General features: G+C 33.5%; 5 protein-coding genes and 1 long non-coding RNA gene across 8 annotated transcripts; 2 read left to right on the top strand and 4 right to left on the bottom strand.

Moving 5' to 3' along the window:
• Positions 1-2,268: 2,268 nt before the first annotated feature.
• Positions 2,269-9,057, top strand: LOC145975427 (uncharacterized). Its single transcript, XR_014439969.1, has 5 exons — positions 2,269-4,740; positions 6,393-7,175; positions 7,285-7,780; positions 8,023-8,516; positions 8,754-9,057. It is a non-coding gene; the product is annotated as an uncharacterized LOC145975427 (long non-coding RNA).
• LOC145975426 (uncharacterized) lies at positions 2,410-11,468 on the bottom strand. The gene is made up of 8 exons (XM_083105910.1): positions 11,068-11,468; positions 9,874-10,364; positions 9,523-9,702; positions 9,286-9,420; positions 8,792-9,039; positions 6,342-7,115; positions 4,430-4,729; positions 2,410-4,319 (listed from the first exon to the last, which is right to left on the bottom strand). The coding sequence occupies exons 1-8, from the start codon at positions 11,228-11,230 to the stop codon at positions 4,184-4,186; spliced, it is 2,427 nt and encodes an 808-aa protein (XP_082962036.1). The 5' UTR covers positions 11,231-11,468; the 3' UTR covers positions 2,410-4,183.
• A 2,480-nt stretch (positions 11,469-13,948) lies between these two features.
• On the top strand, positions 13,949-14,949 carry LOC145976224 (uncharacterized). Its single transcript, XM_083107269.1, has 2 exons — positions 13,949-14,142; positions 14,500-14,949. The coding sequence occupies exons 1-2, from the start codon at positions 14,031-14,033 to the stop codon at positions 14,931-14,933; spliced, it is 546 nt and encodes a 181-aa protein (XP_082963395.1). The 5' UTR covers positions 13,949-14,030; the 3' UTR covers positions 14,934-14,949.
• Sin1 (SAPK-interacting protein 1) lies at positions 14,940-17,980 on the bottom strand. 3 transcript variants are annotated; one of them, XM_083107264.1, is made up of 7 exons: positions 17,753-17,980; positions 17,298-17,438; positions 16,846-17,120; positions 16,501-16,670; positions 16,135-16,428; positions 15,763-16,004; positions 14,940-15,533 (listed from the first exon to the last, which is right to left on the bottom strand). In XM_083107264.1, exons 1-7 carry the CDS (start codon positions 17,823-17,825, stop codon positions 15,340-15,342), a joined length of 1,389 nt encoding a protein of 462 aa, XP_082963390.1. In that variant the 5' UTR covers positions 17,826-17,980; the 3' UTR covers positions 14,940-15,339. The 3 variants fall into 3 exon arrangements, with proteins under 3 accessions (XP_082963390.1, XP_082963391.1, XP_082963389.1); XM_083107265.1 differs by having other exon boundaries at positions 16,135-16,447; positions 16,526-16,670; XM_083107263.1 differs by having other exon boundaries at positions 16,135-16,670.
• Positions 17,981-18,739: 759 nt separating this feature from the next.
• LOC145976223 (uncharacterized) lies at positions 18,740-21,157 on the bottom strand. The gene is made up of 3 exons (XM_083107268.1): positions 20,827-21,157; positions 19,513-19,668; positions 18,740-19,086 (listed from the first exon to the last, which is right to left on the bottom strand). The coding sequence occupies exons 1-3, from the start codon at positions 21,005-21,007 to the stop codon at positions 18,848-18,850; spliced, it is 576 nt and encodes a 191-aa protein (XP_082963394.1). The 5' UTR covers positions 21,008-21,157; the 3' UTR covers positions 18,740-18,847.
• Positions 21,158-23,710: 2,553 nt separating this feature from the next.
• LOC145976222 (enoyl-CoA hydratase domain-containing protein 3, mitochondrial) lies at positions 23,711-26,340 on the bottom strand. The gene is made up of 6 exons (XM_083107266.1): positions 26,127-26,340; positions 25,628-25,693; positions 25,133-25,306; positions 24,875-25,062; positions 24,584-24,744; positions 23,711-24,518 (listed from the first exon to the last, which is right to left on the bottom strand). The coding sequence occupies exons 1-6, from the start codon at positions 26,175-26,177 to the stop codon at positions 24,295-24,297; spliced, it is 864 nt and encodes a 287-aa protein (XP_082963392.1). The 5' UTR covers positions 26,178-26,340; the 3' UTR covers positions 23,711-24,294.
• Positions 26,341-26,905: the final 565 nt, after the last annotated feature.

The raw sequence follows: 26,905 nt of genomic DNA, 5'->3' as shown, positions 1-26,905 counted from the left end.
TAATGAGAGGAATCAATTGGTGTAAAGAAAACACATAGTTGTTTTGAAGAAAAAATATGTAATTTGCAATTAACAATTCCATATTTTCTCTTAAAAACAACTATGTTTTTTCTTATACATGAAAGTGTACATCAATTGATTCTTCTCATTATTTTGTACATAAAAGTATTAAGATAAGACATTCGAAAAATGAGTATTTTATTAGATATTTTACGGTTTATGTAAAATTAAGAAATTATTTCAAGCCTCATAACTTAAAAAGTACTTAACGAAAAGGTACTTAATTATAGTGTTTTGGAAAGCTCTCGAGATAAGCTACAAGAATGTGCAAAAATATATAGGGTGTTCCATTTAAAAAAATTGAAGTAACCTTCACGTGACCTTCAAATGACTCTTCAAGGTCAAACCAATGGTACCATCTTATGGCCCCCTCGAAACCAAACAACTTTTGTCTGAAACATTTTTCTCTCCCGGGCTTGGTTTTCGAGATATTCGACTGGATGGATTAAAATGGGCCACCCTGTATATATCTGGACTTGAAAGTCCTTGCAAAATTAAGCGACTTTTATTCGCATGTGTATATGTCACATTAGCATATTATATAATTTTATATTAATACGCGACTCTCCTCTCGATTTATTCCTTTTTTTATTCCTTTTTTTATTTCTATCTATTCTAACAATAAAATAGTCCGTCCTTTGCTATCGAGAGAGACGCTCATAAGTTGCGGTATAACGAGAAAACGCGGCATTTAACGACTGTTACGAGGTTCGGCCGCAACCGAAATTCGATTAACTCGCAAAAGAATGCAAATTAATGCAATCATGGCATATAGCGGAGCGTAGAGTTGAAAAATCCATCGCCGCTCAATGCGCATGAGCCGTCAGCAAAAAAGTTGCTTAGAGATTACGTGGCACGATACGATAAAAATATACGCTTCGACCGAACGCTCGGCGTTAAATGTGTAAGAATTCCGGGCGTTGTAGAAGATAAAAAAAAAAAAGAGATACGCGAGCAAGGTTTCACTCTTTTCCAAAGACTGGAAAGGGAACGTGTATTTTTTTCTAGGAGGAAAACGCACGAATAAAAGGCTCGGCGGAGATATTCACGTTGTTGTAAATTTTTAAGATTGTTTGACCCTGAGATTTCTTTTATATTTATTTAAGTAACGTCGTAATAAATTTTACTATTTATATATTTCGGTGAAAAGTAGTTGTACACTTTCATGTATAATTTTTGCTTTCAAAAATTGATGTATAAATTCTTGCATATTTTTCTGTTTTTTTTTTGCAGTTTTATTTCAAATTTCTTCTTAAATAATAATTTAATTGTTCGATAAATTTTTAAGTACGTCATGGTTTTCTTATCTATTTCATCTTATCTATTTTGCTTAGTAATCGTACATAACATGGCAGTGATAAATTAAATGTGTACTTTATTGAATTAAATCTAGAAAAGATATATATATATATATATATATATATATATATATATATATATATATATATATATATATATAAGTTTATTTACATTGCATTTTAGTTTTCTCTTCTAAAATTTCTTTCTCTTGATATTTTTTAAAATAAAAAATTAATTAGAATAGTCTAAATAAATGTGCATTATTAAACTCGGAAAAATGTTTAAAAATATTTAAGACTTGGTTTAATTCTCTTTGATGAGAAATACATTATATAACAGTGAATTCTTTACTTATATTATACATCATATATCTATAATCATATTATAGCAATAATAAATATTTTATGAATTCTATTAAATATGGAAAAACGTTTTTTTATATTTTCTAAATATAAAAATTTGATTAGAACATGCTGAAAAATGCATTTTTCAATCAATTAATAAATAATATCTGATAAAATAAATATAAATATAAAGTAAATAATATAAAGAATCAATTTTTTATATTATTTATTTCTTATTTATTTGATCATTATTCTAATTAATTTTTTTTAGAATATTTAGAAAATTTTTTTTATATTTAGAAAATATCAAAAAGGAAACATGTTTTTCTACATGCAACAGAATTCATGAAATATTTATCTTTGCTATTATATAACGTGTGTAATAAAAGAAATAATTATCCCAGCAAACACCAAGTAACAGTTATATAACTGTTAGTTATAATTTCCTACTCAACAATATAACTGTTACATGTTATATAACTGTTATGTGTTAGATAACAATTATATTGTTGAGTAGGAAATTATAACTAACAATTATATAACTGTTACTTGGTGTTTGCTGGGATATAATATATAATTAAAATATATAATTGCCGATTGAAAATAATAAAAAACATGAAGAAAATAATAAACAATTTTTATAGCTTTAATTTATATGAGGAATATCAAAGTAAATGGGAGAGAAAATGTGAAAGAACAATATGACTCGTATAAATATAAGTTTATTTACATTGCAACAGATCCTTTTGTCAAATAAATGACAAAGGTGATTACGAGTGTAGACTTGAACGTAATTAAGGATTATAAATGTTAATTAAAAATAATAATTACAACATTCTAATCATGTATGCGTGTGTATGTGTATTTGTATGTATGTATATATGACGCCTTGCACGTCGTCCCAATTAAATAATTAATATACATTCGTGCTTCGTAGTAGGACTCTACAAGACGTGCTCCTGCGACATGTTGTGCTTTCGTTTTTTTCTCCTCGTTATAAAGAAAAATCATGTATGAACGATAATATCTCTCTCAATTCGATTCGCGCTCTCAATCTCGACATTGGACTACATATCGTGAATGACTTGCACTCTCTCACATTTAATATTACTTATATAAATAATACAATAATCTCTCGTAATAATTAGTATTAATAATAAAATGTGGAAAAGTCGCTGAGAGAGAGAGAGAGAGAGGGAAAGAGAGAAATTGCAATTCGAGTCGCAGAGATACACCACAAGGCCATCCGAAAAAAAGAGAGCGAATTTCGTTGCGCATTTATTCTTTCTCTCTTTCTTCTTCGTATGACAAGATTCTCAAGGTTGACTGAAAAAAGCGTAAACGAAGAACGATAGGAACGGTTTACGCGTTTTCACGTACGACCTCATTATATTCTCTATATACGTTTATTGATGCATTTTTTTCATTTCTTAGAAAAAACGTCGCGGCTTATCACGATTAATGCCACACTCCATCATTTCTCTAACACTGTATGTACTTCTTTAATACCCAAGCGATATAAAAAGTTGAGCATCGTATTTTTCCTGTTGCGTACTATCGATAAATATACGTCAAGAGGATTATTGATGAAAGTTAGATTTGTGTTTCGTGATAGCGAAGGAGTGCAAATGTCACAAGGACTATCTGCAGTTAAGATTGCAATGCGAACGATTCCCTCGCTTATGCGAAACGTGCGCTCGAAAGAGCGTGTCCCTCGGTTAACATTAATTCTAGTTAAAGTAATTAATTTCTTGCTATTTAGATCGCAAAAAATAATCAAAATAAAAAAAAATTGTTTTACGGCGACAATTTATGCCAATGATAATTTTATAATTAGAATTTTTTTCTAGGAATTAATTTACGTAACTTTTTTGTGGTTTTTTTTTCACTGTATCTTTTCATCCTAACTCTTCGCCAGAATTAGTTAACCGAGATAGCTAAAGACTTTAACCGTGTAAAAGTTTATATTTACGAGTTTAGCGTGTGAAGCGTTTTAAACTCGGAAAAACACGTTTCATTCTCTTCTACGTTCTAACATCAATAAGAAATTCAGAAAATATCTTTCAATTAGAAACCTGAAATATTCACTAGCTAGCTAGTAAGTCGTCAAATGTCTTAAGGCAATTTTCGCGATTTGAAGCATCTGCAAATCGAAAAACGTTTGAGAATAAATTAAGGTCAAATACTTTTTCAGCCGTTTCGCACGCTAAATCAACGTTCCTTCATACAAGTATTCGACTCGCGTACAACAGAATTCGCGGCGGCTCGAGTATTAAGAACATGCTTCTTCATGTTTTTTTTTTTTTTTTGGTTTACAGCGTTCGAGAATATGTTTTTTGCGTACACATTTTGTGACTCGCTCTGTGCGCGCAAGAGTAACCTAGCTACTACGTAGTGCACGTGATCGCTGTCCGGGTGTCCGTAATCGCGTATGGCACCAACAAGAAATAATAATAAGGCTTAATGATTGTAGCGGTGGGTTATGGCGGCGGAGGTCTCCTTTGAGGCTCGGGCGTGTAACGCAAACGAGCTCGCACATGCTGCGGACTGCCAGGCACCGAATTGCTCTCCGATAATCTTCTAGGCGGTGGCTGAGGTGGAGAAGGCGAGACGTACCTTGAAAAAGCCAAATTATTCGTTATTACATTTTTTCACATATTATTAAGAAACAATTGATAATTGTCAGAATCTTATTTTTTTAACAAGTAAACGATTGAAAGCCGTACCTTCGTGGACAGGAAGGAGACGCCTGATCAATTAAGGTTCTCCTAAGGGCGAGCGGGGACTCGCCGCGACTTAATCTCGGTGGTGGCTCCGGCGAAGGAGCGCGTTCGCTACCGAGTCTGAGACGCACGTAAGATGCGAAACGCTTCTTCGCTGATTCCTTGGAACCCATGCCCTGCTGCGATGACATCGTTAGCGACGATGGCGGCGACTCTTGCTTCAACTGGTGCGCGAAACGGGAAATCAACAATTGCGGACTAGTGGAGCCGTGAGATCCCTGCGGCGGTGGTTCCGAAGGAAATCTGTATCCAAAGTAAGCGACAATATATTTACTTATTATATTCTAATATAACATCTTTTCTGATTGATTAGTTTGAGAAAAAAAACGTAGATTTTTCGTTAAATGATTATACAGGGTGTTTCCGAACATTTGCGACAAATTTAAAGGGATAGATCTCGATAAATGGAACAATTTTTGTTAAGCAACCTGTGTCCGGCGATGCCTCCTTAAGGCGCCAGGCTGCGATGAATGCTGTTTGATTTCTATATGGTTAGATTAAAATTAAAAAAATCATACGTTTTTTAAATTATATTTTGTTTATTTTATTACAATAAATGTTCACAATGGCGACCTGCAACCTCAATATAAACATTGCATCTACGGTGCATTGACTCACGCACCCTCTGAAAAATTCCAGGATTATTGCGAATTGTATCGTATGCGTTCATAATCCTGTCAATGAGCTCATTTCGGGTGTTGTACAGGGTGTCCTAGACCACCCGTACACCCCTTTTCTTTCAAAAACTAAGCATTTTAGAGAAAAACGTTTTCGACAAAAATTGTATGGTTTTGAGAGGAACATAAGATGGTGTCATTGGTTTGACCTTGGATGGCATCGTTAAGGTGAGGTCAAGGACACCTTTAATTTCTTAAATGGAACCACCTATTTTTATTGCATATTCTTATAGCTTATGTCGAGAGCTTTCCAAAACACTATAATAAAGTATTTTTTCATCAAGTACTTTTCAAGTTATAAGGCTTGAAATAATTTCTTAATTTTACATAAACCATATAAAAAATATCTAGTAAAATATTCATTTTTCGATTATCTTATCTTAATACTTTTATGTACAAAATAATGAGAGGAATCGATTGGTGTAAAGAAAACATATAATTGTTTCGAAAAAAAAAATGTAATTGTTAATTGCAAATTACATTTTTTTTTTTCGAAACAATTTTGTGTTTTCTTTACACCAATTGATTCCTCTCATTATTTTGTACATAAAAGTATTAAGGTAAGATAATCGAAAAATGAATATTTTACTAGATATTTTATGGTTTATGTAAAATTAAGAAATTATTTCAAGCCTTATAACTCGAAAAGTACTTGATGAAAAAATACTTTATTATAGTGTTTTGGAAAGCTCTCGACATAAGCTATAAGAATATGCAATAAAAAATAGGTGGTTCCATTTAAGAAATTAAAGGTGTCCTTGACCTCACCTTAACGATGCCATCCAAGGTCAAACCAATGACACCATCTTATGTTCCCCTCAAAACCATACAATTTTTGTCGAAAACGTTTTTCTCTAAAATACTTAGTTTTTGAAAGAAAAGGGGCGTACGGGTGGTCTAGGACACCCTGTATGCACTAAACTTTCGTGAACTGCGTAAATGTTCATCGCAGCCTAACGCCTTAAGGAGGCATCGCCGGACACGGGTTGCTTAACAAAAATTGTTCCATTTATCGAGATCTATCACCCCTTTAAGTTTGTCGCAAATGTCCGGAAACACCCTGTATACACATAAATATGTGCGTGCATATAAGTAACAAATATGTATATAAACTACGTTAAATGAAAGAAAATTGATAGTAAAGAATGCAAATGAATTGTGCAAGTTCCTTCAATTACCTTTTACGGTTAATCATGGGACTACCATAAATGTCTTGTGTTTGCGGGTAGGTCTGGAGCGTCGTGGGTTGCTGTGACGACAGTTGTGCGAGTCGTTGCTGGAAAAATGGCGAATAACGGCCACCGCTGTCACATGTAACAAGTGGTGGCGGCTGAATGACAGGTGGATCGACATTTTCCCGCCGCCAAGGCGAGTAATCTCTGGCAAAGGGACTCAGTGATCTCGAGACGCCTCCTTGCCATCGATCTGTCTTGTTGCCAATATCGCGTTCATCATAGCGAGCGATGCGATACGGAGAATAGGGTCGATCATTGTTGTCCAAGTTGGTGTCTTGCGTTCTATAAGGAGAGAACGGTCTCGTCGTCATCTCCTGTTTATTTTGGCCATTCGTTGTCGCGCAGCGATTTGAGGAATAATCATGCTTGATGATGGTGCTCTGCTCGTGCTGCCGATAAGGCGAGAAGGGCCGCGGCGGCAGATTCGATTCCGATTGATCCATTGCGGCGTCCTTAGATGTTGGTGGCGAGAATGGCCGGGCGATCTCTTTTCGAGGAAGAGCATATGGACTGTAAGGTACGTAGTTTGTGCCATTCTCGCTATTAGAACGTTGATGAAACGGCAGAAAGCCGGAATTCGGCGATTCTCTGAAGCTACTATTGATGTTGCTTCTTAGGAAAGCCGGCACCTCGGATTGCGCCCGAAGATGGGCCGTCTGTTTCAATGATACATGACCCGAAACCCGCTGTTGTTGCTGTCCTCCCGGCAGCCTGAAACTGGATTATGATCTAAATGAATTTTCTTCAAGAATACAATTGATTTTTTCCAGCGCGAAAGTATGATTTCTTTCTTTCTCTCTGACTCTGATTCATATTATACATATGTGTACATATGCCAGTATTACCCAGTAATTACCATATTGTGATGATTCTATAAAATGCTTAGGTTTAGAAGAGTTAATAGAAGTTAGAGCAAAGCATTAATCGTTAAATGAGCATGCAATAATACAAACGAGAAAGTTCTGTCACGAGATATTCTTTGGTACCAGATTGCATATATATTAAGTGTCTAAATCACGCTGAAAACTTTCAGAAGATTATGCTGTGATATCATCACACAGAATCTGTTCCTCACGTTGTCATAAGTTGGAACGAGTGACAAAAATAATTTTGCACTCGAGTACAAGAATTTATGAACATTTTACTGACAGAATTTTAAAAAAATGATGACTAAAGTATATATATGATCCATAGTTTTCTTTAGCAATAACTGTATTAACCTCGTTCCAATTTGCAATAAGCAAGAATTTGCTGCCAAAAAGGAGACACAATATGTAAAAACTGCAAAAAAAGAAAACAAAAGTGACGTGTATATAGGGAAAAATTATGCGTGCATTGCGACAAATAAAAGTCTGATAATCGCTACACTAAATGCAATAAAAGTAAGTAAAAAATGAGAAACGAAAATATATTGAAATAAAAAAACAATGCTTACCGTGAGTGAGGGTTGAAGGATGGGGTGTGTAACAGGCGCGTGCACAAACCAAACAACTCGAAATGAAAATTGGGCAGATATTTGGATACTCTGAGTAGTAGTAGTAGTAGTAGTAATAGTAGTATAGTAGTAATAATAATAGTGGAGTGGTCTGTTTTATCTTTTTTCTTTTTTTTTTTTTTTTTCAAGTCTTGGGAATCTTAACCAGTTTGTCCAGGAAGGAACGGAAATGGGAAGAGAGGAAGGAACGAGAGAGGAAAGGTATGCTACGCTGCACTGCCTCCCTCAAGCTCAACGCTGTAACACAATTTAACACGCACGCAAACTTTTAATTTGAAAAAATAAATTATAAATGTGTGTCAAATTTTAAAATAAATAGTAATAGCAAAGAAAAATATATACTTGTATATATAACGGATGTGTGTATGATTGTTTTATGAGATTTTCGCGTTTCTCTTAAATTTATTGATAAATTCGCAAATCAATGAGTTGCATCAATGCAACTGATGGCAAACTGCAAAAATCGATAAAACAATTAACGAAAGAATCTCCTGGCTTAGAGCCGAAAATGCCACAATTCCGAGACTTTTCATTTATGTCCTGCAACAAATCAATTCGTAAAACGTTTTGTTCAATTTTGAAATTATTTTGTGATACCAATGATATCTACTGATTATAGAAATGTAAGTATATGTAAGACTTTTACAAATTGTTTATAAAATACAATTACATTTGGTTATTTTTAAAAGATAAAAAAAAGAGATAACCAAACCAGAGAGATCAGTATCTTTATTAGTTAGGAATCTCATGCCGTGTTTAAAATTCGTGATCTCCTTGTCAGACTAGCGTTATCAAATATATTATCACCCTGTCTTTCCTATCATGTGGTATTAAATTTTTTAAATATCACGTCTTCTAAGAAAAGCAAATGGCGATCGATGAATCTTTTTCTTCTTACCTTGGTTCCAACTGTCGCATGACCTTGCCGAACCACTGGAAGCCGGAGTTCGTTAGAGCGGAATTTGTTTCGACATCCTGTGAAACATCATACTTGCGAATAAACGGGTGTTCCATAAGCTTGTGATATTTGGGCCGATGCTTGTAGTTTTTTGTAAGGCAGCAACTGACAAAGCTCCTGAATTCTTTGGAAAAGGGCGGATCTGCTGGAAGAGACGGAGGATCATCTTGTACTACTCTGCTCAGTACCTGCAATCAAGTAGAGAATGACAATAAAAAAAAGGTTTTTTGAAAATATAACATATTACAAATGAAATTTTGATATTAAATTAAAAACGAAATAATCGTTTCATGATACTTAATCAATTTTATTTATATAATATATTGTACATATATATTTAGCAACATTTTATAATAAAAATGGAAAAATTCAAAAATTATTAGTTCCTTTGTAGTAGCCAAGTTCAAATAGAAAAAACAAAGAGAAAACTTTACCTCAAAATCAGTCTTGCAGTCTCGATAAGGAAATACTCCTGTAGCTAATTCCACCAGAGTAATGCCTAGACTCCATACATCCGCCCTTATATCATAATCTGGCTTAGTAGGATCGGGTGGATCTATTCTTTCAGGCTGCATAAAGAGAAAAGCAGAAAAATTCACAATTCATTTTTATGCATACAAAATATTTAAATATTCTCCAACATTTTGACAAACAACCAACATTATACTTACAGCCATGTACGCCGCACATCCCGCGCTTCTCGTCTTTGCTTTGCTATCAACCAATCTGCCAGATATCCCAAAATCGCAAAGTTTCACTCCTCCCGATTCATCCAGTAATATATTACTAGGTTTCACATCTCTATGAATAACACCGTGTTTTTCTTTCAGGTACGACAATGCCTTTACTGTCTGAAAAAGAAAAATGGCATAGATAAAATCTTTTTTACATTTCCAGAGTCATTGCAAAAATTATTCAGATTTTATTTCAAATTTTAAAACAAAAGATTGAGGTGAAAGAGAAAGGTATTTAATTTTTGAAAATTATTATTATTTTGAAGACTTTTACAGATACACACTTACTGCTACTGTGACTTTGCCTAAAAAATTCTCAGGTATCGCCTGCCTGCTGCGCTTCAATAGCTTATCCAGACATGTTGCCATTAGCTCCATACAAATCCATACATCAGACTCGGTGATGAAACAGCCTAGGCACTGTACAATGTACGGACAGTCGTGTGACTTCAGCACAACATCAAGATCCATAATTATCCTCTTATTTTCCTCTGTATTTCCAGAACGTCGCATCTGTTTCACAGCAATTACCACGCCACTGGGTTTGTGCCTCATTTTGACAACATGTCCACAGGTACCATTACCAAGTTCACCTAAATGCTCCAAATCTTTCATTTCTGTCTGATATCTTTGGCCATTAATGTTTAGGATACCACTCATCTTCATGATCTCCTGCATCTTTGACTCAAATTCACTGTCATGCTTCTTTGGTGGTATTATCTGCGATACTGGTAAATCCAACTGTCTTCTAGGGCGCGTCGGGGTACCCATATCTACAACTATTAAGAAACATATATATTATTTTTATATATATACACTACGCTATTAAGTTTAATCTAATTCTTATTAAACTAAATATATATTATACTTTGACGCCTAGGAATAATCTTCATAGATATTTTAAAAGTATTTCAATTATTGTAATTGCAAAAATTTAAGTTCATATTTATAAATTAATAACAAATTTCTTAAACAGATTAATATAAATAATAAATTTTAATATATAATTTTTTAATATCAAACTTAACTTTTTCAAGAATTGTAATATTTTATATTACATCTTACAGCATTGCTTATCAACAATTTCTCAACATTTTTATTCGCTATCATTTCATTTTCCATTGCACTAATCATCAACTACATTTCAATATATTATATAACAATAAAAATGTTTAAGATTTAGCTTTGGTTTAACAAAGACAAACAAATGGACCGACTCGCGTCATGCTACCTCACAATGCAGATAAACAAATGGGATAAAAATAGCCGACAGGCGGCCGCGTAGGAGAAATATTACTGTCACCCGTTAAGTAGGCGGAACGCGTCGCGGAAATTCCTCGGGTCAACAATGGGAATCGAAACAATCAACATAACCTGCGCGCGTGATCGCGTCACCGTGGGCTATCGATCACGCGGCGGGGAAGGATCCATCGTCGGGAGGCCTCGCGAGGACTCTTACTTAGCTTAGAGCAACGTGCTTACGTTGTCGGGGTCGGCGAAGCGCGGGGCTGGACGCGGGGCCCGTCGACGGGTGCAGCAGGCCCCCCCCGATCTCGCCGCCCTGCCTGTCCCTGTCGCGCAGCTCGTTCTCCGCTCGCAACCGCTCCTCCAGGCTCATGATCTTCTTCTCCAGAGTGCTCGACATCGCGTCCGCGCGCGCGCGCGCGGGCCTCTCGACGCGGCTACGTGTTGCGTTGCGTGTCACACAACAGCCCAGCCACACCAACACCAGGCTCACCGGACTCGCCGCACCGTCGTCGTCGTCGTCGTCGTCGTCGTCGCGCACCTGATATTTGACAATCTTCGCATCACTCTGCCCCTTTTTGGCAGCGAGCGCCGCGCCGCCGGTCCCTCCGCACGCGTTCGCAGGACTGCCAACCTCGCGAGCGAGCCCGCGCCAATCGGGGAGGTTGGATTAGGTTAGGTTGCACTTTGTTATATTCATTCAATAACCTATATTGCGTTTATCTTGCAATTTACTTCAACCATTATTTAATCCGAATTATGAGATATATTGTTCGCTGTCAAATGTCAATTTTTTATTGCATTGTAAGGCTAATATTACATTTGTCGTACGATAAATTTTTTAAGCATATTGATTGGCTACGGGATAATAATTTTTTGGGGAGTATCCCGTTTGATTCACATTGCAATTGATCACAGCCAATTATATCGACCTGTTGTGCTTAGGGTAACCAGCAACGATTAATCAATCAGAGAGTCCTATTTTGAATTGGCCAATTGGCGACGTGGTACCCTCCAATTTTTTGAATCTTTAGGTTACGTTCCAAAACGTAAGTAACCGAGGGAAATTTTACTCGATGGCCGATTTGAACCAATCGGAAAGGCTTAGGCCCAGTTCCACAATCCAGTTAACCTGAGTTTAAGTGGCGAATGGACCAATCAGGAGCCAGTTTAACGTATTAAACTCGGGTTAACTCGAGTTGTGGAACTGGGCCTTAGGGCCGGTTTCACAACTCAAGTTAACCCGAGTTTAATACGTTAAACTGGGTCCTGATTGGTCCATTCGCCACTTAAACTCAGGTTAACTGGATTGTGGAACTGGGTCTAAAAGAGTTTTGGAACGGCCATCGAGTAAAATTTTCCTCGGAGAGGACGTTTTGGAACGTAACCTTAGAAATTTTCTATCCCGGCGCCACAATCAATGCTTAAAAAATTTGATAGTAATTTTTTGAATCTTTAAGCGTCGTCTACAATGAGATTTTAAGGAGACTTAAGGCGTAAGACGCTTTAGAAACGCAGTCAATTGTCGTACGACAAATTTTTTAAGCACATTAATTTTGGCTGCGGAATAGAAAATTTCTAAAGATTCAAAAAATTATTATCCCGCAGCCAGTCAATGTGCTTAAAAAATTTGTCGTACGACAAATGTAATATTAGGCCGATATTACATTTGTCGTATAACAAATTTTTTAAGCACATTGATTGGTTGCGGGATAATAATTTTTTGAATCTTTTGAAACTTTCTATCCCGCAGCCAATCAATGTGCTTAAAAAATTTGTCGTACGACAAATGTAATATTAGCCTTAGGCTAATATTTTATATTTTTGAAATATTATCGCGATGAGAAATAATTGTCTTGTCGGTAATCATGTGTAGAATGATATAGCTTTGTCGAAGAAACTGATTGGCTGCATTCGGCGGACTCAACAGTTGGGCAACATTACTAGATTTTCCAATGTAATTTGACGCTGATTGGTCGGAACTGAAAGTAGAAATCAATGGCTGCGTTCAACAGAAAAAGCTGCTTTGCAACTGTTGTAAAATTCGTGAATCTGATTGGTGTATACTCTTAAATTCAGCCAAAATGAAGAGCATACACCAATCAGGCTCACGAATTTTACAACAGTTGTAAAGCAGCTTTTTCTGCTGAACGCAGCCATCACACATGAAATTCCATAAGCACGTAAGACGTAAACGTAAGGAAATCGACCAATCACGGTCAAGTATTAGCCCCTCCAAGGGGTTAAAACTCGACCGTGATTGGTCGATTTCCTTACGCTTATGTCTTACGTGCTTATGGAATTTCATGTGCGAAAGCCTTTGGCCCATATTCTGAATCCTCTTTTATCGATAAAAGTGCCTCTAAAAGTGGCATATAAGCCTTCTAATTGGCTACAGGCCGCTTTTAGGAGCACTTTTATCGATAAAAGAGGATTCAGAATATGGGCCTTTAGGTCGGGTCTACAATAGGTAATTTAAGCCTTAAGCCTTAAGAGATTGACCAATCACAGTCAAGTATAAAGAGAATACTCGACTGTGATTGGTCAATTTCTTAAGGCTTAGAGCTTAAATTACCTATTGTAGATCGAGACTTAGGTTCATATTCTGAATCCTTTTTTATTGATAAAAGTGCCTTTAAAAGTGGCTTATAAGCCTTCTGATTGGCTGTAAGCCACTTTTAGAGGCACTTTTATCGATAAAAGAGGATTCAGAATATGGACCTTAGAGTGAAAGAAAGTATGTTTGTTTCTTTCTAACTTATTGCACTAGTGCAGAAGTGCAGCTAAAAAGAACAGACCCATTGGCTAATATTGCGGAAACTCTTGGGACTTTAAGGCCGGTATTCATAGTCTGTTCTTATATTTAAGATCGTCTTAAGTTCATCTTTAGATATTGTATGTATCATTTTATTGGCTATGGATTATCTGAAGATGAACTAAAGACGATCTTAAATATAAGACCGGACTATGAATACCGGCCTAAAAATTCTCTATTCGATAGCCAATCGAGATTCGTCATTGTTTTGAGGATGCGTATCTATCTAGAATATATGTGATTTATGATTGAAATCAATTATCCGATTGGTCAGAGTGCTCCATTCGGCGGGAATTCGTTTAAAATCGTTTGAAATTTATGCCGCCATGTTGTACAACGAAAAATAACATTTTGCCGCGTTTGTCGACGCAAGTTTTGCTCGAGAATGGCTACGGATGACGCATCGCACTTCAATAAGGAATGTAAATCTGAGAAGACTGTCTACAAACGGAGGTCGTCGATTTTCCACACACGAATCGCAACCGACCAAGCTAAAGGTTAGTCCACTTTGCAATATATGATCACATAATTTTGACAGATTTTAAACACTTTCTTTTTAATCTATAAATGCTATGAAAATTAAAGAGAGAGAGAGAGAAAGGAATATATTTACCTTTGTCATCAATATATTGTTTCAAATAATTATTATAAATTAATATAATTAATATAATTATTTTGTAAATAAATATATATTATATATAATAAATAAATAAATATTATAAATAAATATATAATTATATATTATAAATAAATATATCTTTTTTTGCAAATAATTTGGTTCTTAAAAAATGTTTTCCTGTAAAGAATTCTGTTGATGCCTAGCAACTTAAGAATATAATTATCTTTTTTCTTAGACAATGAAGGACCACCTAATGGGAGCAGATTTTCACCGAGTAAAGTCAATAAAGAAGGTATTGTTGAGAATGAAACCGAGACATTTAATCTGAAGAAATATATAGAGAAACTCAGACAGGAGCGTAAAGACTGGCAGAAAGAATACAAAAGTCGCAAGACTCAACGGAAAAATCTGGCTAAACAGAAGACAAGTTTGGAGAAACAAGGACAAGCTTTTGATATAAGTATATTGACAGAATCTGACAGAGCTTTTCTTCTGACACGTCCCAATTATGAACTTATCTGCCAAAATAGTCAGAAAACTTTGGATACGGCACTAAAGATATCTCTACTTGGTCAGCATATACAGAAGTTAAATCAAAAATTTATGGAAAAAATGGATAATAATATATCCACTGCCACTAAAAATGTTATAAAATTATCAGAGCAATAAAACAGGTATCCTTTAAGTATTATTTATTCTTACAAGTCTACAAATTTCCAGGTAATAAGGGAGCTTCATAGTAAAAATATAAATAACAATTAAATATGACATTACACACGATTAATTATACAATACTTATTGATACAATGATTGCGATTATAATACATCCATCACATATATATTGAGTACAAATATAATAAATACAAAATAATTTACCAATAATATACAAGATTAAATTTCATATTTGTGAAGTGACCGTCTACTTTCTGCCATTTTTCTGGTATGTCAACAAAATTCTGGATACTTGATTCGATCGTATTTCTGATTTTAGGGCGACTCGTACGATCACGTCGTGTTGTATTAATATTCAATGCTTCAGATAATCTAAGATTACATAGAGTAACCAGTAGAGCTGTCATCTATATAAATGAAAACTCTTCCTCCTTGCTGCTTTTCTTTCCTTTTGTGCAAGATATTCCTTTCTAGATTGGCTGCTATGCAATTCTAGAATGTGATTAATTTTTCGTACGATTTCTTCAGCCGTTACCGAATCTGCTTCAAAATCATGATTCTTAAACGATGCCGATTGATGAAGAGAATGACTTTGACCTGTAATATCATTGAGTAGTATTAGAATATTTTTATTTTATTATCAGAATATATTATTTGCAAAATATTAATGTTTTGTTATACAAGAATGTTTAATGTGTCAAAAATGATAAATTTATAAAAAAAATCTCTTATTAAATTCTTTTGTGGGGGAAATAGATAATGGTCATGAAATAAATAAATATAGCTATATAATTAAAAGAACTATTAAAAGTAAATGAATACAAACTCAGAAAGTTATCTGGAGCGCTAGATTGCGGAGTATAAACCAGTGTAAACATAGTTTTTGATCCCTTAGTTTCGGTCACTTCACACCAAGCAATGTTGTCAATATGATAACTGACTGCCCGTTGTCTATTCCAAAATCTGGCAGCACCTTTACCCGTTATAACTGGATCTATTTCTATCTTCTCTCCCGATATCCCAAGATGAATCTCAGTCTTTGCTCGCATCTTATTAATTATGTATACCCTAAATGTACAATAAGATATTTACTTCTTAAACATTTGGACATATTATCTTAAGCAATTGCCTCGTCAATTATTTACTCATTTTCACAAAATTCTTATATGTATATGATATTCAATTATTAAAAAACAACCTGTATGACTGATATAATGGTGCTTCCATTGCAGTAGTGTGACCTTCCATCTTAGCCAGATCATTCGCGACCTCCTCCTGCTCCTTGTCTTTACGTTCTAGGTCCTCCTCGTCTTTCTTCTCGACGCAACTAAATGTGTTATGCCGCGCCCTGTCGCTCGGCTTCATCTCGATCAGACCCAGTGTAGTGAATTCGAACTTGGAGATAGTTTCTCGAGGGTCCAAACAGGGAAAGGCCCAGTCAACCTCGCCATCGTCCTCGGTGATGTATAGTCCATAACGCGAAATGTCCTCCCTGAAAGTAACGGCCAAAACTTCGTGAATAAGGCATGTATGTGCCAGTGATGTAAGGTAGCTTGTTACAGACTTCAAATTATGATCGGGATGTTCACTTGCATATTTGTAGCAAATCAGCCCGATAAAGTCCAACACCCGCGCTGTTGCTGTCACTACCACCTGAAGTGGATACGTCCTCTCTTCCTTTGGCAGCATGCACATGAATATTCTATATTTTCTTACAGGAATGCCTATTTGTGCCTGCAAAGGAATTTCCAAATACTATAAGTTCATGTCTTTTAAAAATAAAAACTACAAAACTATGAAAGTTTAATACCATTATTCCTATTTTTGTTATAAAAAATTTTGTTATATTTTTTTTTTAATGATTTAAAGATAAATTTTTTTATTAGGACAGAAAACAAAAGAATCATACGTTGCCATCAAACTTGACATAATCTTTGAATGGATTCTGTGGTAAATTTGGACATTTTTCAAGTTGTTCTGACAAGAGAGATTGGCCCTTTTTCAAGAGTGCTTTTCTACGAAAATCTTTTCTTTGGAACAATTCTGACTGGTCTATAGGTGTGATAGCATTAAGATTATGCTCCCACTTGACATGTTTAACTTTTGCAGCTTTTTTCCTTTCTATATCCATTTTTTCCAGTCTCTGTGCAGTATTGGATCTCTGTCTGTGACTAAATTCCATGTCTAGAATATTGCAAGCAAAAGAATATATACATATATAGATAAATGCTAAAAAAATAAAATATAAATTCTATTAAAATTTTAAATGGATAACTTTGAACTAAATCAATTCTCATATTCTGATTTCAGCTTTATAATGTTTAAGTGCTTTTACAAAATAAAAAATGGATATGTATGTACCCATTTGTATGTCATATGATTCTGCTAGGGCATCTAGATCCTCATCATCGCTATCCTCCATACCAGGATAACACTGCAATGTCCCATTTTCCTTCAACTGCTTGGGAATATCTTCTCCGAGCATTACTATTTCGCACATACCTTCCAAGAATAATATCAACATAATATATATTCACCTCATTTATTTAATTGTTATTAATGTATTATACTAATAATTGTATTATAGCAACATTGTATCAGGGAATCTTGAGTTTAATTTCTAATTTAAATCAAATTATTGATTATTTGTGTGACAAACAGAATATTAATATATTAATATATATTTATATAAATATTTGAAATAAAGACGTCATCGATGTTTTATCAAGAATTCTTATTGTCAGAAATATTCAAAATCAGAAAACAATGTATGTAATTAATATACTGACACTCTAACCTTGGTTTATGAGACATACCTGTATCATCCATAGCGAGAAAGCTATCCCTGATGTGCGACAGAAGCCAGTGTTGATTATCGTAAAGTGCCATTTCTTTTCTCTTCTTTTTTGTTGGCTAGATACTACTATGTTGAAAAAAGTCAAAATTCACGTCGAGAGAGATAAACGCGCCACAGAGTGATTCGTCGCGATCGGTCTTTTTATAAATCAAATATCGATTCTCTCTCTCTCTCTCTCTCCATACACATCTGACTACATCAGGCACGTCACGAAATTTGTACTATTGCCCACAGATGGTGTTAACAGAATTTAGTATACAAGACGTTCGTCGAATTTGAAATTTCATCAATGGAATATATTTCGTGAGTAAAAAATGATAAATTTACAACTTTATTCTAATTTATCTCTTAACATGAAAGGTTAAAAAAATACGCCAAGTACATAAAAAATATTCTACCTTATATGCAACAAAATATTTAATGAAAAATGTCCTTAAAAATAATTTACAATAATTTTCCCTCACAAAACCATTTTTCTAAAAGACAAAACCTCAACAAATAATTTTCATAAAAAAATATAAAAAAATAAAATATCAAAACTAAATAGGAAATCAATAATTACTATTAGCCAAGTGTACCTATAAAAGCAATTTGTAAATTTGATATAATATTTGCCATGGAATCAATTTTACATTGTAGAAATATTATACATATAAATTCTCCCTAAGAAATTAAAACGCATTTTATATTTATTCAGAGAAACTTGATTTTTAAAATATTTAAAATTAACACTAAATGAGAATTAGGATTCTTATGATAATACAATATATATTACTATATATATATATATTATCACACATTTATTTATTTTTTATCGTATTACAATAACACGATCGTATGCTATTGCTTTTAATCATCATGTATAAATATTTCGCAAATTGATAATCGCATTACGTTCATTTACGTTCTCATTATTTGCGTTCATTTTGAAAATATAAAAGACATGTTTATTTATAACACATATTTTCTATATTTATTTCACATTTTGCATAATTATACAAATGCGTAAAATGTGCGATTATTATATTTTCAGCATCACATGGCCGCGTCGTGTTTAGAGACCACTTCCGGTCCTCATAATTCGGGGGCCATCCGCGATAGTGGTAGCAGCGGCATCAGCGGCCGGAGGGCGATTCTTCAAAATTGCGCCCCAGATCGCCGCAGCCACCCCGCCGCGGGCCCCTTCCTCGGCGTCGGCGTTCTTCTTGAAGTTGTGGACCGAGTAGCGGTTGTACAGACCCCAGATACTATTCATCAGCTTACTGTTGTACTTGAGCGGTGTCAGCTCCCAGCCTGAGGATAAGCATTCCGTGAAATTCGTTTCAAGATTAATTAATTTCACTTCACTTCTTTAAATTAATTGCCAACGCTAACCCCTTAATGTGAGAGTCTAATCAATCTGGCCATAACTGGTAATAGAGTATTAATAATCAGCAGAGTTTCTCACATCAAATAGAGTATAACAAATCAGGGGACATGGGATAAAGAAGGGGGAGGAATAGGACGGGGATTAGGGGGCGGCTATATCGCAAAAATAAATTCCTGCCTCAGCGAGACTTGAACCTGAGACTCTTCAGACAAGTATCTTGCTGTTCTCAGTTACACGCCGCCCCATCAGTAATTAAATAGGTAAGTGCACGAGGGGGAAGGGGGGGGATAAAGGGTTTCTTTTTGATTATTAAATTTATAAAAAAGGAAAAACACTGCGCGAGAATTTACCTTCTAAGTAAGGCCACGAATTGAATATATTTTCCTTTCTCTCCTCGGTCTTTCCTTTCTCCCCCTTCACGGACATCGAAACAGCACGCTCGTTGTTATCGCGAACTTTGTGCACCGCGAAAGCACTTTGCGGAATAGCAGCCATTTTTCCACAATCTGCAACATATTAGATAACAGAAATATACCGTTATACTAAAGTAGTTTACCCCCCTGCTATTCTAGACTGATTGTCTGTTTTCATTTTTTTTATTCTATTTAAGGTGAGAATTTAACGAAAGATGGCGAAAGAACTTAATCTTGACATTTACAGAATACATATAAATCTCATATATATATATAAATAATTCATTATTAACTATAATATATATATATATATATATATATATATATATATATATATATATATTTTATAGTTAATAAGACTGATTGTCTGTTTTCATTTTTTTTAATTCTATTTAAGGTGAGAATTTAACGAAAGATGGCGAAAGAACTTAATCTTGACATTTACAGAATACATATAAATCTCATATATATATATGTATATATATATATAAATAATTCATTATTAACTATAATATAAATATATATATTATAGTTAATAGTGAATTATTTATATATATATATATATATATATATATATATATATATATATATATATACATATATATATATGATATATATATATATATATATATATATATATATATATATATTTTATAGTTAATAATGAATAATTTCAGTAAAAAATAAAATAGTAAATTCCTTGCGAAATTTACTATTCTATTTTTTACTGAAATTATTCATTATTAACTGCTTTATAAAGAAGAAAAAAATAGGAATCAAAATCTTATTCTTTCAATAAATCAAATCAACACATATATGCGTATTACGATCCCCTATAGTTATTTATGTCTTGTTTTATCATGCTTTCCGTACTAATCACTCTGTTATCATTAATAGGTTTGATCTTTATTCCCAACGATAACTGCTAGAAGCTTGCCTCTCTACTATTATTGCTAAAGCATTAATATTTTATGCTAAAAATTGATGGACTAGGATTGCATGGATATAAAATATGTTTATAAAATATGTTTTATTCGCACTATTAATTGTACTTATACACTTTATATTTCTTTTCTCTTTCTCGAAAATTCGAAAATGTATATGACCGTTCTATTTTAATCGCAGACGCAATTGAAACGAACAGTTCAATCGTAAAAGACGCTAACGTTTAAAGATGCACTTAAAATGCGTGTTCAAAATGCAACGCTCTTCGTCAAACGTGGTTTACATTTTTTTATAAATCCAACTAACCGATGCAGTTTTCGAAGAACAATTCCGTTATCTGCCTTTTGGTGAGTCGACTTTGTCTTGGCAGATTCTTCCACGTGCTTCCTTTCTTCTCGTCTCGCCCCGTAACTTTTCGAGTTTCGATGCTCTGGAAAGTCTCAAGCCTCATATAGTCGTCAGTAATAATAGTCTCGGGAAAATTCATCAACTAAGAAAGAGCTTGTCTTTATTGTCGACGTTTTTGTCGACGAGTCGACAAGAAAGCCACTTCCGCTATTTGTGTACGAGACGTCGCATATATGCTTTCAACTGCACTAAAGTAATAAGTCAGAGTAATACTGATCTCTGACGCGTCAACGGATCTCTTATAAGCTCGATCGAGGGAAAAGCGAGTAAGACAATGAGATAGCCAAATAGAGAGAAAGAGAGAGAGATTATTTTTTCTATTTCGTCACTCGACGTCAGGGCCGGATTTAAAGGTGTGGAGGCCCTGGGGCAACGAAGAGGTGGAGACCCCTAACCATTTTTGAACCAAAATCAAATAGAAATTTTTACGTTGTTTAAATAACACAGGTCTACAAGGTTTTGTTGTTGGGCAGCTGGGGGTCATTTCCGAAGTAATTTTCTGCGCAGAATCCGAATCCGAGGTCAGAATTGGCCCATCACGTCAGGATTTTGAGATATTTGAGGTTATATACTCGAAAAATGAGCTGTCGAATGGTCATCTACGATTTTTCCTTGCAAAGTTACGGCCATTTTAAGATGACATGATGAATTCCAAACCCTGCGCCGTTATAGCCCAACAACCTCATGAGCATCAGCGACCCCAAAAACCCATATATACAGTTTTCAGTCCAGGTTTTCGGGTTTATAGTTCAAAGTTTACAGGTTTAATATGAATGCTCATGAGGTTGTTGGGCTATAACGGCGCAGGGTTTGGAATTCATCATGTCATCTTAAAATGGCCGTAACTTTGCAAGGAAAAATCGTAGATGACCATTCGACAGCTCATTTTGAAGGGAAAGAATAGTACTAAATGATGCAATTAGAAGAAAAGAGCTAAAAAATTTTGTGCGTCCTGTACATAACCTCAAAAGTAGCCCAAAAAGCCATTTTTCGAGTATATAACCTCAAATATCTCAAAATCCTGACGTGATGGGCCAATTCTGACCTCGGATTCGGATTCTACGCAGAAAATTATTTCGGAAATAATCCCCAGCTGCCCAACAACAATCATGACCCCATTTTTTGTAGACCTGTGTAATTTATTGCGAAATAACAAGGTCAAGCAATATACATAGACCTTGTAAGTGTTGTATACCATTCGATAGGAAATTTTACCCAAAAATTTGTGTTGTGGAGGCCCCTCTCTTGTGGAAGCCCCTGGGCTTCAGCCCCTGTTGTCCCCCCCTAAATCCGGCCCTGCTCGACGTAATAAGAACGGGATATCAACGGCCTTCGAGATATTCAATCTGGCGTTACCCGACCACCGCGAACTTATTCGACCTTATCTTGAACCAAAGAACAGACACCAAGTTATCTTCCACACAACATTCTCTATCCGGGCTCGTAGATTGATCCATTTCATCTATCCGATTTAGTTATGATGATGCAACTATTTAAAAACGTGTCTAAATAATATTGGAAATACACTTCAAAAACGCGCATATAAATATTTTCTTGCGTATTTTGTTATTGTTATATCAATGCTGTATTAATATAAATTATACTTGTTATTGTGAATGTGTTGAATTGTGAACCGTTTAATAGATAAAATCTTTCATTAGTCTGACGTGGGACCACAAACGGAGATTTCTTGCGAAAGAGGGCAATATGTTATCGTAATAAACATATTTATCAAAACGAGACCGAGAATAAGAATATTTGTGCTTTTACTATTACAAATCTAATAACCGATCGCTGCGTATTTTCTCCCTTTCGGTAAAAATGTTTTTTATAAGTATTATTCATATAAATCATAGTGTGAAAATTATAAATAAATCGTTAGTAATACTTCAGCTGTAACTTTAAATGATCTCGTTTATCATAAAATAAAGTACAACACATTAGGACTGAACAATTTAATAACTATCTATTTAATTTGCAATTGACAAGAAAAAAATTCGAAAAATTCAAGAAGTTTCATAATTTTATAGAATAGGAAAATACGCGAAAAGAAGAATTTTTCTAAAGTTTTATAAAAAATACCAGAAAATATTAAGTAAATAATTATAATAACAAATATCACGTTATATTTTTCTTTCAGATTTTTAATTATCTTTTAGATCATCGATTATTAATGATATTAATATAAATTTGCTCAAAACATAAGAGCAAATTTTTACGAGATAATTATTACATTTATTTTAAATTTTTCATATGAAAGAGATTAAATGATGCCATGTTGTAAATGCTGATTAATGTTATTTTTGATATGATTTATGAACTTGATTTGCAAGCTCTTTGTATAATATAATTACAATATTGCTTTTCATACATTATAACATAAATTCAATAATCATGTGTTAATATATATACAAAATATAATTAGTATATAATCGCTTCAATTCTGATAAGAAACTGTTATGAAACTTTAAGAAATGATCTTCTATTTCTTTAATTTATTTTTTATAAACTACTGAATTGGAATTTTCTTCTTTCTTTTTTATAACGAAAGTATAAATTTAATCAAAATTAAATAAAAAAAGTGCCATATTATCCTCAATTAATTTTTTCTTCAATTAATATTGCAAATACATTTGCAATTGTATTTAGCTCATTTATCAACATGATTTACTGCATGTTTACGTATTTATTTTGCTTCTATAGGCTTATCTCACGATATATATATATATATATATATATATATATATATATATATGTTTTCTAAAATGATTATACAATTAAATCTTCTTGATATAATAACAGTTTCATTCGTTTAAATTATATTACATAAGATTTAACCTGTTCTCGTGTAACTCAGCCGGACTCGAAAACCGAGCAGACAATAATAATAATCGATCGTAGATTGTAGATTGAGATTCCGTTAAATTTTTACAAAATATAGCAGCATTTTCTTCTAAATTGTGCAATATTTGAATATTTATGATTAAATAGGGAGAGATTTCAAAATTATGAAATAAAAACGTAAATAATTTTTGACGAATAATTTGATAATCGCTTTTGTCAAAAATTAACTTTGATCTGTATTTATATTGTTTCATGTTTATATAAATTCACTTTTTCTATGTAATTAATGATCAGATCAAGGATATTATTCAATTAAAACAATGTAATATATTTCTTCCAAAAAACTTATACTGATAAAATTATATAAATATATAATAAAAAACCATGGTTAATAATAATTGTAAAAAATTTTACATATAAAAAGATATTACATTAAATACATAGTTATAGTGATAGTTCAAGATCTGTTTTTGACGAGAAAAATACAGACAATAAAGTCGCGCATAATTGGCGTAATTAATTCTAATCATAATCATGTGACCAATTTGGCTTTTTCTTTTCCAAAAAACTTCGTATTCCTTCCTGTGCATCTTTCATTTTTAGATTGTTCACCATTTTTTCAGTGCCGAGAAAATACGCCGTTGATATATCAAGATCCATTTGCTCGTATAAGAACGTTTTGCCAATCTGTACAACTGAGCGACTCTTCGCGTTGATCGCATCTGTAATTTGACGGACTTCCTTGTCTAAAATCAAAGAAAATCATTCAAGTGTAAAATTTATTAGTTAAACGCAGTAGTTAATGACTCACCGAGCTTGTCATTCGGCACGACTTTGCTAACGAGACCATACTCGTAAGCTTCTCTGCCGGAAATAGGGAATCCTGTGAAGAGCATATACATCGCGTTCTTCCTTGGAATGTTACGCACTAGAGGTATGCCTGGAGTCGAGCAAAATATCCCGATATTTGCCCTGTAAAAAGCATTATTTATGTGCAAATAAAAATTAACAATAAATGGTATTAATAATAAAACTGGTGATTTTTACAGGATAATAGACAAAAGGATAATAAGCAATAAGACGAGCTATTTTTGCAAAGTACCCTGGAGTGGAAAAGGAACTTCTTTCCGTGCATACCGCGATGTCACATGCCGCGACCAATTGACAGCCAGCTGCAACTGCCAGACCATCTACTGCTGCGATCACTGGAACTGGACTCTGACTAATGGCTCGCATCAATTCTGCACAGGTCTCAAACACTTCCTTGTGGGACTTAGCGCTTATAATTGTCTAAACCAAGTTGATGATTTTCTTGCATGATGAATATAAAGAAGTCTTATGGAAATATGATTTTACGAACCAGTTCCTTCAAGTTGTGTCCGGCGGAAAACACTTTTTCAGAATTGGACATCAGTAAAATCGATCGAAGATTCTTGTTATCCTCATCCTTTTTTATCTCTCTCAGCAGATTCCTTAGCATCTCCAAAGATAGGCAATTACACGAGGCAGAATCGCTTAAACGGATGGTTCTGACCTGAAATAAGGTGAGACTATAACAATATCTAGTAAAAGTAAATAATGTCTATAATAAATAAAAATTATTAAAATTAAAAATATTAAAATTAAAATTAAAAAATTATTAAAATTATTAAAATTAAAAATATTAAAATTAAAATTATTAAAATTAAAAATTATTAAATTAAAATTTTTTTCTCTCTCTTAAGATACTTTTAATTAATAAAAATCAGATTAAATTTATATAATATATAATAATTTAAATTACATTTCCTAGAGTAAAAGGAAATAGCATTTATAATTAAAGAAAAATTAAAGATAAATAGTATAATATCTTCACCCCATCTCTTTCCGTCGTCTCTACATATTTCTTCTCTGTAGATAACGTTCTTGTAATATTTATTCCCTGAAACATTCAACAATAGAATCACTAATAATATAATATAATAATATTATTAATATTATTAATAATATTATTAATTAATGATGATATAAAATTAGCTTGCAAAACTTGCTTTTGCGCATCATTTGAATTATTCCCGCGATTCGTGCTGGTATCATTCGAGTTGATTCAAGCCAATATCTTCGATCAAACACGACTTTTAAGAGACATTTCACTTGGCGTTACGAAGACTTCGAATCGTTTGATTCAAACACTTTGAAGCATTTGTAACGTCAAGTGAAATATATTTTTCACGAACAAAATAAAAATTTTGTGATATGCATAACAATATATGTAGCCATAAATAATCAGAATTGTATATATAATCAATAGTTATACATACAATTGTTAAATAATTATATAGTTTGCATAAATTAAGCATATATAATTGAAGTACCTGAGAAACAGTGGGACGATTTTTGATCAAGAATCTCCAGGTGGCTATCATTTTGTTACGATGCTGTACCTTATTCCATTTAAAGATTTAGGTCAATCAAATAGATATATCACGCACGTGAAACTCGATGCCGATTGACATTAATGTCACATGATCCACAAAATAGTAAAGCGGTTATCGTTGATAAAGGTTAATTATCATTATGATGATAAGTGACGTATTATTTAGTCATAAGCCCGCGAAATTTCAAGCGAGAAAAACAATATCTCTTAAAATTAAAGTTCGTGTTACCAATAAAATTTGAATAATGAAAGTAGAAAAATCTCATACAATCTCGAAAATGATAGCTTTTTTACAAACATCTTAAAGAAGATTTTCATCTCATTCAATTTAATATACGTTTTATATATTATTTAACATACTTAAATATCACATCTTTAAAAATTACAGAATATTTATCATCTGTACCTGTTATAATTCTTCTTAAATATGTTCGCAATTTTTTACGATTTCATAAAATATATATAAATGTATTATGGTAAAAGGGAAAGGTAGGTGTATTATGTTACCGTTCTTCAGACTAATAAGTACACATGTTGTGACGTATGCATACCGATCAGCTGACACCTAACTTAACCTACGGAATGATTTGAATTAAACAGTTTAAATACATGTTTTTAAAAGACAGATGTCAAAGTCTGACAGTCAGCACGCGATACATATTCTTTTTGGAAAAAGGAATAAATATCAAAAAATGAAAAAGTAGGCATAAATTAACG

This window comes from Camponotus vicinus, unplaced genomic scaffold, assembly GCF_025532165.1.
Source record: "Camponotus vicinus isolate PSW18456_S1 unplaced genomic scaffold, iyCamVici1.0 SCAF_8, whole genome shotgun sequence".
Classification (NCBI taxonomy): Eukaryota; Metazoa; Arthropoda; class Insecta; order Hymenoptera; family Formicidae; genus Camponotus; species Camponotus vicinus.
Note: the sequence above shows the minus strand (reverse complement) of the source record. Positions and strands in the feature narration are given on the sequence as shown.